Below are 12,726 nucleotides of genomic sequence, written 5' to 3' on the forward strand. Positions count from 1 at the left end.
GATTCCGTTTGTCTACGTAGCACCGTGTCGTGCGCTCTCCGCTATTCCCCCCAATCATTCGACACCTGGGACCCCCCCCCCCCCCGCAAGAGGTTGCTGCCCACGCGCGTCAAATACCGCGCACAATCTGATGTAGCGATGCAAGTCAAAGAAGAAGATTGGAGAATCTATTGTCGACTACTTTGAATCGAGAATCGTTGAGTCGCGGCCCCCCGGCCTCACGCGCGCCGCGCCACTGCGCGCCCATTGGCCGCTCGCGCCCTTGCGACGTGACGTCACGAGGGGGTGGGGCGTGTCGCCACGATATGGCGATATCGCGATATCACCACGATATGGCGATATCGCGATATCACCACGATATGGCCACGATATAGACGATTGCTACGATATTGTAGCGATATCTATTACTTAGAATCGCTATTGTTACGATATCGAAGATCCTAGCGGTATCTTATATATCGTGGCGATATAAATAAAAGATATCGCCACGATTTGGCGACATTACGATATGAAGGTATGAATATGAACATCGTATCGTGATGTCGTCGAGGGACTGGGACCAGCCGACCTCCGAGGTCCCGGGATGTCGCCAACTTGGATGGGGACACATTCGTGATTTGCCCTGAACTACAACTTAATGAGCTCGTAGGTTGAAGGAGAAACAGAGGAAACACAAAATGCTGCTCTAAAGAAATTCGTTTTCAATCTTGGAGAAATTCGTTTTCAATTCACGCAGTTTTTTTGAATGTGTACATTTTGTGAATTATATAAATACACATGTACACTCCCACGACGCTGCTGATGATGATGATGCTGCTGATGTATTCGGTCCGAACACTCTGTAGCGCTGACCCCACTCACTCACCCCACTCACCCCGCTCACCCCGCAGCTCACCCCGCAGCTCACCCCGCCGCTCACCCCGCCGCTCACCCCGCTCACCCCGCTGACCCCACTCACCCCACTCACCCCACTGACCCCACACTCCCCACTCACCCCGCTCACCCCATTCACCCCACTCACCCTATTCACAACGTGCAGCAGCGTGGTCCAGATGTCTTGTGGCCCCCAATAAACTTGACCCCTTTGCTTATTAATTCCTGCGTTCACTCCCACTGAGTATGCAACAAATACTACGGTTACAATAATTCAGTGGGGGTCACAAGGCATCTGGACCTCCCTGTACAGTAGCCTGTGGTGAAGTGTCACGTAATCGGTGACGAGTGTGTCCAGGAGGCACCTTCTTTATTGACACCTTCACACTTCACAGGTTCGCCCCTACACTCACCTGGGTCGTCCTGCCGAGCCTAAGCACAACCCTCACCATGCAACACTGATGGCGATGACCGAGACAGCCAACTACTGTCCGGCAGCACAATGATCTAGCGAAGGCGTCAGCGACGAAGGCAGCGAAGAATATGAACATCGTATCGGCGAAGACGACGGTGCCGACGAGATGAGTCCATTCAGACGCTGTCTTTCCGACAGACCTGTTCTTCACCTGAGGACGGCTGCTTGCGTTGTGGCCGAAACGTCGTGAGAATTGTATTTTATTATGTTTTATTTTTATTGTTTTATTATTTCCCTTCTACGTGACTTTACCGAAAGAACCATGAAGAGACGAGTCCACTCCCAGAAGCGGCAGCCCCGAGCTCCCCGCTCTCCGCTGCTTTTATGCTCCCCGGCACGGCCTGGCTCCGCCCTGGCCGCGCCTCCCTTCTCCAACCCACTAGCGGGTTCCAGGGGCTTCCAGATGGGGTCTTCCATGACCCTTGCCCCAGTTCCTCCGCCCTGCCGACACACACAGCCGTGTATCTGCTCACCGGCGTGTGCGCTGTTTGTCCACCGCAGTTGTCGCTGCTGGACAGCCGCCGGCGCTATTACACTACATGGGTATAATGCAAACGCTTCCACAATAAATGATCACCACCCGACAAAGCCAATGAAATCCAGTTGTCACGTGGGACAAATGCGCCCAAATTAATTTGGTTCATCGGCAACATTGGAGGAGTGTTGAAAAGTCCAAGCAAAAAAGATTTCATTATTATTCATTTTTTACACGAAATTTCACTGGAGATTACACCTCACATTATGCACATCATTGTTTCGTTGTACAGTTTATATTTTTTACATTCCTCCGACGGGTTTTGCTGATAAACCAACTCAATTGGCATAGTTGCCCACGTGACAACTGGATTTGATTGGCTCTGTCAGGCGGTGGAGAGTGACCATAATTCCGACACGGTCTAACCCGAAATAAACTAATTTTGAATAACAATTCATAAAAAACAAAAATGGGCGTGAAAGCCTCCGTATGAAACAAATGTGTTCGTTACAACAGATTTTGTTTCATTCTCAGAACTGTAACATCATACGGCATTGAAGATTAAAAGTGTATGTATGTACGTTGAACGTCTTTCGCACCGGACGTGCTATCATTTGTGGCTGTGTAGCCTACATGCTGTTCCTCTGGGACAAAACGCTTTACACCTCCTGGGAATGATAGCTGTCGCGTACTGTGCTTAGGTGGGACACGTGTAGTGACGCAGATCGGAGACAGTACGCCTGGAGGCACTTCTTTATTAACAAGCACCATCGGGGTAACACACAACACACTACGTGGGTGCACACCATTATTACAACGACCGTCTATTGTCGGCGGTACTACTTAGTTGGAACAGTTGGTAGCAGAGGTCGCAACCGGGTACCCGATACCCGTACCCTACCCGATACCCGGGTACCCGTACCCGGTATCGGGTACGGGTAGCCGTTTGCGACCCTGGTACGGGTAAGGAATCAAAACCCGTTTGCGACCTCTGGTTGGTAGGCTGTCTGACTAACAGCGCCCCGGGATGGAGAAGACGGAGACGACGACGAGGAGAAGGTGACGACGATGTACTTGAACAGCACGACGGCGATCCCACTTCCAGCAACAGCCCCGAGCTCCCACTCAGGGCCCCCTCTTATACTCCCAGCGTGGCTCCGCCTTGGCCACGCCCCCCTTCTGGAACCATCTCGCGGGTTCCGGGGGCTCCCCGATGGGCCACTCCGAACCTGTCCCCTCGATGTCCCCCTCTCGTGTCTATCGTGGCCTGTTGACGTGAACACCGCAGTTACCCTTTTCCGCCAGCAGCCAGCGCTATACCACTACAAATGTTACATGTGTAGTGACTAACTCGGGGTTAACATGCTTAATAGGAATTAGTCCGTCTATTGCCGGCGACGATCCTCAGTCAGGACAGTTGGTAGGCCGCCTGACTGGCGGCGGCGGCGCCCCGAGACGGTGACGAGGAGGAGGAAGGTGAAGACGACGAGAAGAACGGTGACGAAGACTCCAGCAGCACGCCGGGGAAGACCGCTTGTGCTGCGATCGAAACGTCGTGGGTTTTTTGCTTTTATTATTTTCAATTTTTTATTTTGAATTTGTATTTAAATTTATTATCATTTATTTTTATCTACGTGACTTTACCGAAAGAACCAAGAAAAAATGTAGATTATGTGGTGATCACACCCACACACGCTGTATATACACAATATGGATGATGTGATCACACACACACGCTATGTATATACACAATATAGATGATGTGATCACACACACACGCTATGTATATAAACAATATAGATGATGTGATCACAAACAACAATACTAAGGAGGCGGACTTTAGAGTAACGGATCGATACTAACTGTATACAACAAATCGATCCAGTACAGAATCGCGATTCCTGTGACGCGGGAAGAGGAATCGAGCGGCGAGCTCCACGCGCGCCCCGCCAGCGAGCGACGGGTCGAACGCGGGAGGAATCGATTCCAACAAACGGAATCGACGACGCTCGATTGTTCAGGAGTCGAATCGCCCGAGTCCAATGGCGCCCGCTCGCGAGTTGGGATAGAGGAAGAAGGCTTCACGAGTTTGCGTCTCATCGAGGAAGAAGAAGAGCGGATGACGACGAGGAGGTGGTGGTGGTGGTGACGAGGAGGTGGTGGTGGTGACGAGGTGGTGGTGGTGGAGGAGACGCGGCGCCATGGCCAAGGACCTCCCGCCCGGCAACCCGGAGCTGATCGCCGCCATCGTTGACCACCTCAAGTCTCAGGGCCTCTTCGACCAATTCCGCAGAGACTGCCTGGCGGACTTCGACACCAGGGTGCGAGTGGGGAGACACGGGGACACGGGGGGAGAGACACGGGGAGAGAAACACGGGGACAGAGACACGGGGAGTGGGACGCTGGGAGACACGGGCAGAGAGGGGGAGACACGGGGGGTGAGACACTGGCAGAGAGAGAGACACGGGGAGAGAAGGGGAGACATGGGGACAGAGACACGGGTAGAGGGGGAACACGGGGAGACACGAGCAGAGAGGGGAGACAGAGAGGGACACGGGGAGACAGCAGAAGGCAGAGCTACATGGAGACGCTAAGGGCACAGGCATGGAACAAGCAGAGCACACGGAGCCAGAGCCACTCACCCAGAGAGACTCACCCAGAGAGACTCACCCAGAGAGACTCACCCAGAGCCACTCACCCAGAGCCACTCACCCAGAGCCACTCACCCAGAGCCACTCACCCAGAGCCACTCACCCAGAGAGACTCACCCAGAGAGACTCATCCAGAGCCACTCACCCAGAGCCACTAACCCAGAGAGACTCACCCAGAGCCACTCACCCTGAGAGACTCACCCAGAGCCACTCACCCAGAGCCACTCACCCAGAGCCACTCACCCAGAGAGACTCACCCAGAGAGACTCACCCAGAGCCAGAGAGACCCCGACTGACTCACTCACTCGAGTCCACCCCGGCTCAAGCTCGACCCCTGAGTCTTGTCAGAGAACTCGCGGCTTCGTCCACCACCACGTTGAGGTGACGTGACCTCGCCTGTCATGCTCCGTGGTCTACGGGTCGTCCCCTAGGTCGACTAAGCCTCAAATGAGTACCTGGTGCGGTGTGTAAACATCGCCACTAGGGAGACAAAGGCGGCCGGGCGTGGTGCTGGCCACCCAACCCCTCGTGTGCCGTGCCGGCCTTCATAGGAGCACTTGCCCCAACAGTCTGTGCAGGTTATACGGGGGTTCTTTGTCTTGTGCTGTGTGCATGATCTGTTTATAGAAACTCCGTGTTGTGTCGGACTGCCACACTCACGCCTTGTTCTGTTTTGCAGCCTGCTTACCAGAACCTCCGCGAGAGAATGGATTCGTTCGTGTCCAATCACTTGGGTCACCAGAATTGGACTCCGGAGATCAACAAAAATCAAATGAGAAACGGACTCCGACAGACAATCCTGCAGTGAGTTTGGTGATTTCTTAAAGTTTCTTGGTTTGGCCATGTTTGTTTGTTGTTGTACGGAGTAAGACTGATGGCCTTAATCTAAGTTGTCTTGTGGTTGTTGTTGTTTGACTTGCATCCCACTGGGATTTTTGCACACAGCGTTGGTGTACGGTGTTTTTTCTGCAATGTTTTGCTGTCTTTTCTTGTATTTTCGGTTTGCATTTAGTCACATTATTCACTTTAAGATGTTTTCTTGTTAATCTTTTTGTTTTTTGTTTGTTGCGGTTCCACCCGATTCAAGAGCCGAATGGCTCAGAGGGCTATACCTAATGAATGAACTTGAGTTTCTCTCCGACCTTGCTGGACGGCGCTGCATCTCCAGTTGCTTGAACCACTGTCACATTCACGACTGTGTGTGCACGTTATTATATAAACATAAAACCATAATATACGTTTGTTTTGCATGTTCTGTTTACGTGACAAACCTTTCTAATTGGCTGTGTCGGGTGGTGGCGGGTTTAACGACACATAATTATGCCATCTTACCCCCAAAACAACTATTATGGATGATATTGGTTGAGAAAGCCGACTACGTGTTAAACTAAAAATATAAGTAGAGCGTCACTTCGCTTTGTGTTGCTCAGTCACCCTCGTCCCGTAATGAATTCATCTTTGACAGATACCCCTCGAGGAACACTTTGGTCATGCATGGTGTGCGACGGTAGTGGTGGCACCTCGGCTAATGCCACGTGCAGGACAAGTGGCACAGTCTGCAGTGTACGACGACTTCTTATCGAGCTCCTTGCCTTGAGACCCGCTTAATTATTTTGTTCGGAGGTAAATGTATCCCAGCTCGAAGAGCAAACGCAGCTGATAATCTCCAGTTTACCGAAATTCATTGACTGATGCGTATGCGGTACTGTAGAAGCGGTGACCATCAAACTACACCTTGACAAAATGTTAACGCACGATTGTGTTTTTCTTTACTTAACTTTCGTGACTGCAGGAATTCATATTCTTGGTTCTTTCGGGAAAGTCACGTAGGTAAAACATAAAAATAAAATACAGTTAAAAATAAATTGAAAATAAAAGCAAAAAGCCCACGACGTTTCGACTGCTTGTGTTGCGATGGAAACGTCGTGGTTTTTTTGCTTTTATTTTTTTCAATTTATTTTTATTTTCTATCTACATGACTTTACCGAAAGAACCAAGAACACGATTGTGTGTTGTTTGTCTGTGTTCACGTCCTCTGGATGTAGGAGCCGGCTCGGTTTTAGAAGCCGGTCTGGCACCACACAGCTTTTCGTGCAGTATCTGCATTGAGAAATCATCGCTCCTGCAGCAAAGAATACTTCTGACTTGCACGTTCCACAAAAAGCTGTTGAAATTGTGGTCATTAAAATGATCAATGTAAAATAGAACACTATATATATGGACGTTTAACAAAAAAAATATGATAAAAAATGAACCCCCAAACTAAACTGAAAGACAAAAAAAATACATCAAACTGGGAGTGGGAGAACATATTCCACCAAATGAATTTGAAAAAAAAAACATTATCTGCTCACAGTATTTATCCTAAACAACTTCTGGGCATTTGTATTGTAATTGAAATCTGTACAGTGTTTTTCCCATCTTCATCATGGTCACGCACATCTCTCCTGACCCAAAAGTGTATTTTGTCTTAAACAATTTTTGAAATCTGGTGAATAGTTCTCATTGTGTAGACTTAGGTGTGTGTATATATACCTCCTCATATATTGAACGCTTGTGGCTTTTCAGGTCGGGCATGTTGGAGTCTGCCGTGAACCGCATCGTCCATCAAGTGGTCAACCCAAAGATCAGCACGTTCTTTCGGCCGCAGATCGAAAACGTGGTGCACGAGTATCTTGGCGTGAACGAGGAGGGGGAGGTTGTGGCGGCAGGAGCGGCGGCAGGAGCGGCTCCCCCGCCTCCTCCGCTCCCTCCTATGGACACCGACTCCCAGGATCCGCACGCTCCACCGGCGATGGAAGCCGAGGCGGCGGCAGCAGCAGCAGACACTGACGTGGCCACAACGGAGGAGGCTGTATATCCGCAGTAGTGCAGGCGAAGCTTCGCAACTTTTTTCTGCCTGTCAAGAGCTTGTTTTCATCGCAAGTGTTCGGTTGTCTTTGAGAGACGTCATTATGAACGAAGCATCTCATGTTGTCGTGCTTTTTTCAGAGATAGTCTATATTTGGTTTTATTCGGTTGTGTTTTTTTTCCCTCTGTAAACATTTACAAAGTCACGTTTAAGAACCAATATTTTTAAGCGTGTTTGGATTTTTTTTTACTGTGGCGATGTTTTATAATTGTCATATTGAAAAAATGTGTCCGTGGCTCTCATCAACCAGTCCACGAAATGGGCAAAACTAATTTAATGATGTTTAATGTAAATTAGATTGTATGTAGTGTCTGATCAGCTGGCTTATAGTTAATGTGTACTTAGTTGAGCTGTTAGGATCTCAAACCCCAAATTATATTTTTTCAGTGAAAAAGTTCAGTTGCCTATCTTCCCACCCAAATTCTTCCCAGTAATGAACCCAGTAAACTGTCAAACTAAAATCGTATGTTCACGCTGTGTACTTTGAATCCATCTCACAACACAAAACCCAAATATGTCCTCTAGCCTCAGGGGCTTTCAGACTGGTTTAAAATAATGTATTTAGAAGGCAAAAGAGTCACATGTCTGGGTCTCATAAGCAGTCAGGCTCATGAAACGCTGCCAGATTATCGGATGTTATTGGCAGGAGTACTGCATGTTTGGCACAAATCTAATTAAATACCTTGTATTGTTAAGCATTATGGGTAAATAAACAAGTCGACTTCCATCTGTTCACACTGTTATTTTACAACAGTCTGGTCCAAGGCTAATATTATCCAGCGCCATTTGTTTAAGAAAGCAAATTTGTCGAGTTTAGATTGTCTGGGCCTCATCAGGGTTTGTAAATGCTTCTGGATTGGAAGATGTCTCGCTGTGGCAAAGCTGGTCCAGTGTTCTGTTTAAGACTGCTGGAAAGCAGACCACGTGGGTGAAACTGCTGTAGCACGAAAATAATTTCTTCTAGAAAAAGGCAATGTTTGGTAATTTATAACCTTTATTTAAACACGGATGTCGTTGCAAATGTACATATGCACATTTCACATGTCTGTGGCTTCAGTACTATTCTATACACGAGTCGTTGATGAAACTGAACTCATAATTGACAAACACTTCAGCAAAATATTTGTTAATATGTAAATGCACTATTGACCATTTGAAAATGTATGTATTTGGAAAATAGCAATGCTTAACACAATAAATAAAGCATTTTTTAATCACAGAATAAGAACGTTGGACACTTCCATGACGATATGGAGCAAAATACATGCATCTTTCACGGATACTTGGCGAGATAAATGCATAATAATAGTGCAGGCCCTTAAACTAAGCTCATGGTCCCCAGAGTGATGAAGTGGGAACTCCACGCTATTGTTTCCAGAGGCAGACTTTGCAGCAGTGAACATCGTTAACTGCTGATGAGTCCCAATGGGAACGAAACCAGTCCACATGTCACTGTTGGTTTATGGTGACCTCATACGAATACTCTTAGTTTTTTCGGTAAAGTCACGTAGGTAAAAAATTACCCAATACGAAGACCGCAGTGCATTTCGTAAGGGAACTGTTGATGGTTTTCTCTTTCACATTGCAGAGGCTGTTTTTTTACACACTTGTCATTTGAAACCTGTGGTCTTCCAGCCTGCCCTATGAAACGGTGACGGGTTTTTGTCGTAATTTAAAGATTTGACTGGATCAATCGTGCAGAACTTGCAGGTGAAAGGAACTTAAAAGTTCAAAACTGGTAAATCCATTTTCGAAAATTGTTGGTTATACACGGTTACAACTCGTAAGCAAAAGATCATTTTCACAGATGCTGGGAAATAGGAATGTACATTTACGTTCTAATATGCAATGGGTGATTGTGACAATTAGTTACCTTTGCTTAACTACAACACACACTCATGTCCACAATTTATGCATGCACCACCTACAAAATGATTACGACGTAGTTAAATATGCCGTTTATACATTTTAGTCCACAATGAATTCATTATCAGGGTAAAACAGCTGAAATTAAATATTACTTAACGAGTTTATTTTCCCAACCCGTAAATGAACGCTCCATTTTTATTACACTAAAAAACCTCAACTCCCACAAAGATACGTTTGGTAACACGTAGGCTTTCGCCGCCAATATCCATAATACAGGTTTCTTGGATTAGATCGCGTAAATACAAATGTGTCGTTACTCTCCAACACACCGGTGTGCTGTACCAGTGACGAATTGGCCACGTTCTGTTTACGTAACAACCCTTACTAGTTGGCTGTGTCGGGTGGTGGCGGGCTTAACGATCTAACCCAAAAAAAACCTCTTATGAATGATACGTTTACTCAACGCTGGAATTCAACGAAAGCTCAAACTCGACGAAAGAGCGGCAGGATGATGACGCAGTGGTGACAATGATGCATCAGAGGAAGAAACTCCCTGGGTTCGACTCCCAACTCGGACGCCTTGTGGAGTGTCTATGTTCTCCCCCTGTTCTGCGTGGGTTTTCTCCAGGCTTTCTCACCGGGTTCTCCGGTTTACTTCCATAGGTTTAGAAAAAACATACAAACATCCCAATGCTGAAAAAATTACCTGCAAATTAAACGAGAATTCCACCTGGCAGCATTGCCCCTCACTGCGACGACCTGGCAGCAGCCACCTCGAAAATAATTGAGACTCGATGTGGCTTTCCAAGGTAAACAAACATTATAATAAAACAATGATAGCGACTAACATTCTAACAATGTACTCTTGAAAGCAAAGCTTGAGTGGTATGATCTGAATTGCAATACTGCAATGCAACTGGCCAGTAATGTCACCTGCATTGTCCAGAATACTGACACCACCACAAAGTTAATATTTTTATTTAAAGCTTTTCGTGACTGCATGGATTCATATTCTTGGTTCTTTCGGTAAAGTCACGTATAAGAGAAATAATAAAATAAAACAAAACAAATTCTCACGACGTTTCGGCCACAACGCAAGCAGCTGTCCTCAGGTGAAGAACAGGGTTGCGACTTTACCGAAAGAACCAAGAATATTAACAGTTTTTGCTCATGTCGCAGTTACGCTCATCTTACACGTAGCTACATTACTGAAGAGGATAAATAAGTTCAGGAAATACTTGGTTGTAAAATAGTTTAGTAAAAAAAATATTTAACTAAAGGAGCTAATTACAGCTTCATGAAAATTATACATTCGTGAACTTTTCCTTCACATGGCAATGTTCTTTGTTTCGATATACAGCGTGCCTTTGTAACATTTCACCCCAACCACACGAAGAAGAGAGTTACGTGACAGGGTTTGCATCGTCACCACGAAGACATGCTGTGCTTGTGGTGCCAATATGGCACATTGAAATTGCTCTACCTTGGATGAGCAAACACGACTCCGGGCGGTGGGGAGATGGTGGCCTTCAGGCTCCGTTCAGTGCGAAATCACGAATGGCGCCATCAACCCGCCGACTCGACATCAATCGGCGATCATCGCAGAACAACAACTCAAGCGACCGTAAGCGGCCCTCCCCACGCGCTTTCAGATGGGTCCTGGAATGAGGATCCTCCGACGCAACACTGAACAACTTTCCTGGACGAAGCACCCGGAACAGACCCGTGGGACACAAAAACGACGACTCAACGCCCGAATCACAAATATGAAAGAGGTAGCAATCACGGCGAGACCCGATCCACTGCTCCCGACGAAATTACTTGGCTCAACCACCGCAAAGTAAAATGATAGCACATTTTTTAAACGTTAAATGAAATGTGACACGCTCATTGAAAGAAAACGTGAAAACGCGTTTGAGGTTTTAACACCGTTGCATGTCCTCGTGTTAACCTTCTCGTGAGCCATTGCGCGAGCCCCGGAAATTCAGTGGGGGCGTTGGAGACATCGGTTCGGCTTCCGCACGAGGCGGCGAGAGCTGGACGTGACCTCGTGAGTACAATGCCAGATGCAAGAAGAAGTCACAAGGAAACATTTCAACGATCCAATTCGTTTGTTGGCCAATGTTTACCTTCGTCCAATTTTGGGGAAACTGAGCCAAGGTCGAACCCAGGGGGTCGGCAACCTAAATAACAAGAAGGGACATTTTTTTCGAATTCGGTAAAAAAAAACGAGATATTTCAAGAGCCGCAATGCACCGTGGTGAGTATGAGACGGTGGTGGTCCTCAATAGACCACGTCACCAAGCGGTCCTCAATAGACCACGTCACCAAGCGATCCAGAAAGATCCGCGTGCAGCTCCAGAGCCGCAGGTTTTTGCCGACCCCTGGTCTGGCCAATGCGATGTTCGTTGGCAATGTGCATCATCATCATCATTTCCCATCATCAACCATCGCCACCCAAAACCATCACCACCCATTATCATCACCCATCATCGACCTGGGCGAGGTTTGGGCATTGTCCCCCCCCCCTCCCCCCCTAAAAAAAAACTGGACACCGTTATTAATTTATTTTTAATAGTTTACAATTAAGAAAAAAATAATGATATGCACCTGCGATTCCTAATGTGAGGGACAAAGCGAACCTCTGCCCCCCCCCCCAACTAGACTCCGCCGGTGCGGATGGATGACCACTGTGGTGGCGATGGTGCAGCGGTGCTGTGGCTCTTGAGCTTGGGATCTGGTGGTGGTCACGAGGATATCGGGTAGAGGAGCCGGGTGCTCCCTCGCACGGCCTGCTGGTTCCCGATGAGCGTGAGCGGCATCAGCTCGTAGTGCTCGATCATCTCCGGCACACTGTTGAATTTCTAGGGAAGGGATGAAAGGAAGGAGTAAGAAAAACTTTTAAAGTGCGGTACGTTTAGAAAAGCAACGCGTTTTTGCATCCTCATGTTGTGTAGACGTACACAGTGCCTTATTCCAAGGCGCTTTACAACATTTGTAATATTGTACATTTCATTGAAATTAAGATTGGGCTCATTAAAAGTGGTGGTGTGGTGATGGTAACAGGAGAACAGGTGGGAGAGGTGAAGGAGGGGCTGGGGTAGTGATAGGGGTTGGGGTAGTGATAGGGGCTGGGGTAGTGATGGGGGTTGGAGTAGTGATAGGGGTTTTAACATCTTAACACAACTGTTTTGTTGCCAGAAAAAAGGGGAAAACCTACTCTCAGTTGATAGTTGAGTTTCATTTTTAAAAACATGTCTGGAGCCTGGACACCCACGACACGCACAGCGGCCACAACGAAGCACCAGGTCGTTACGTGTCCATGAGACACAAACGCCGCGTTACCTCCTCGCCCGCCTTCTCCATGCCGAGGGCGAACTTCTGCTCGGCCTCCACGTAGCGGATCTGGATGTTGAACACGGTCCTTTTGAAGTACACCACCAGCGTGTACGGCTGGTTCTGCTGATGCCCG

The 12,726-nt window shown here is 47.6% G+C and overlaps 2 protein-coding genes across 2 annotated transcripts in view; both read left to right on the top strand.

Annotated features, from left to right (window-relative positions):
- LOC133359884 (signal-induced proliferation-associated 1-like protein 2) overlaps positions 1 to 12,726 on the top strand; it is a 241,125-nt gene that overhangs the window by 100,062 nt on the left and 128,337 nt on the right. The gene's annotated exons all lie outside the window — the stretch shown is intronic.
- LOC133359853 (biorientation of chromosomes in cell division protein 1-like) lies at positions 3,836 to 8,344 on the top strand. The gene is made up of 3 exons (XM_061578411.1): positions 3,836 to 4,144; positions 5,154 to 5,278; positions 7,043 to 8,344. The coding sequence occupies exons 1-3, from the start codon at positions 4,025 to 4,027 to the stop codon at positions 7,341 to 7,343; spliced, it is 546 nt and encodes a 181-aa protein (XP_061434395.1). The 5' UTR covers positions 3,836 to 4,024; the 3' UTR covers positions 7,344 to 8,344.

The sequence above is a fragment of the Lethenteron reissneri genome, chromosome 8, assembly GCF_015708825.2.
Source record: "Lethenteron reissneri isolate LAM-NWPU_2019-01 chromosome 8, ASM1570882v1, whole genome shotgun sequence".
In the NCBI taxonomy this organism is placed as follows: Eukaryota; Metazoa; Chordata; class Hyperoartia; order Petromyzontiformes; family Petromyzontidae; genus Lethenteron; species Lethenteron reissneri.

What these genes read in the sequence shown, in the direction of transcription:
- LOC133359853 (XM_061578411.1), top strand. Translation starts at nt 4,025, where the DNA reads ATGGCCAAGGACCTCCCGCCCGGCAACCCGGAGCTGATCGCCGCCATC. An exon ending in TGGCGGACTTCGACACCAGG is followed by an intron (nt 4,145 to 5,153) that starts GTGCGAGTGGGG and finishes TCTGTTTTGCAG; the next exon opens with CCTGCTTACCAGAACCTCCG. An exon ending in CTCCGACAGACAATCCTGCA is followed by an intron (nt 5,279 to 7,042) that starts GTGAGTTTGGTG and finishes GTGGCTTTTCAG; the next exon opens with GTCGGGCATGTTGGAGTCTG.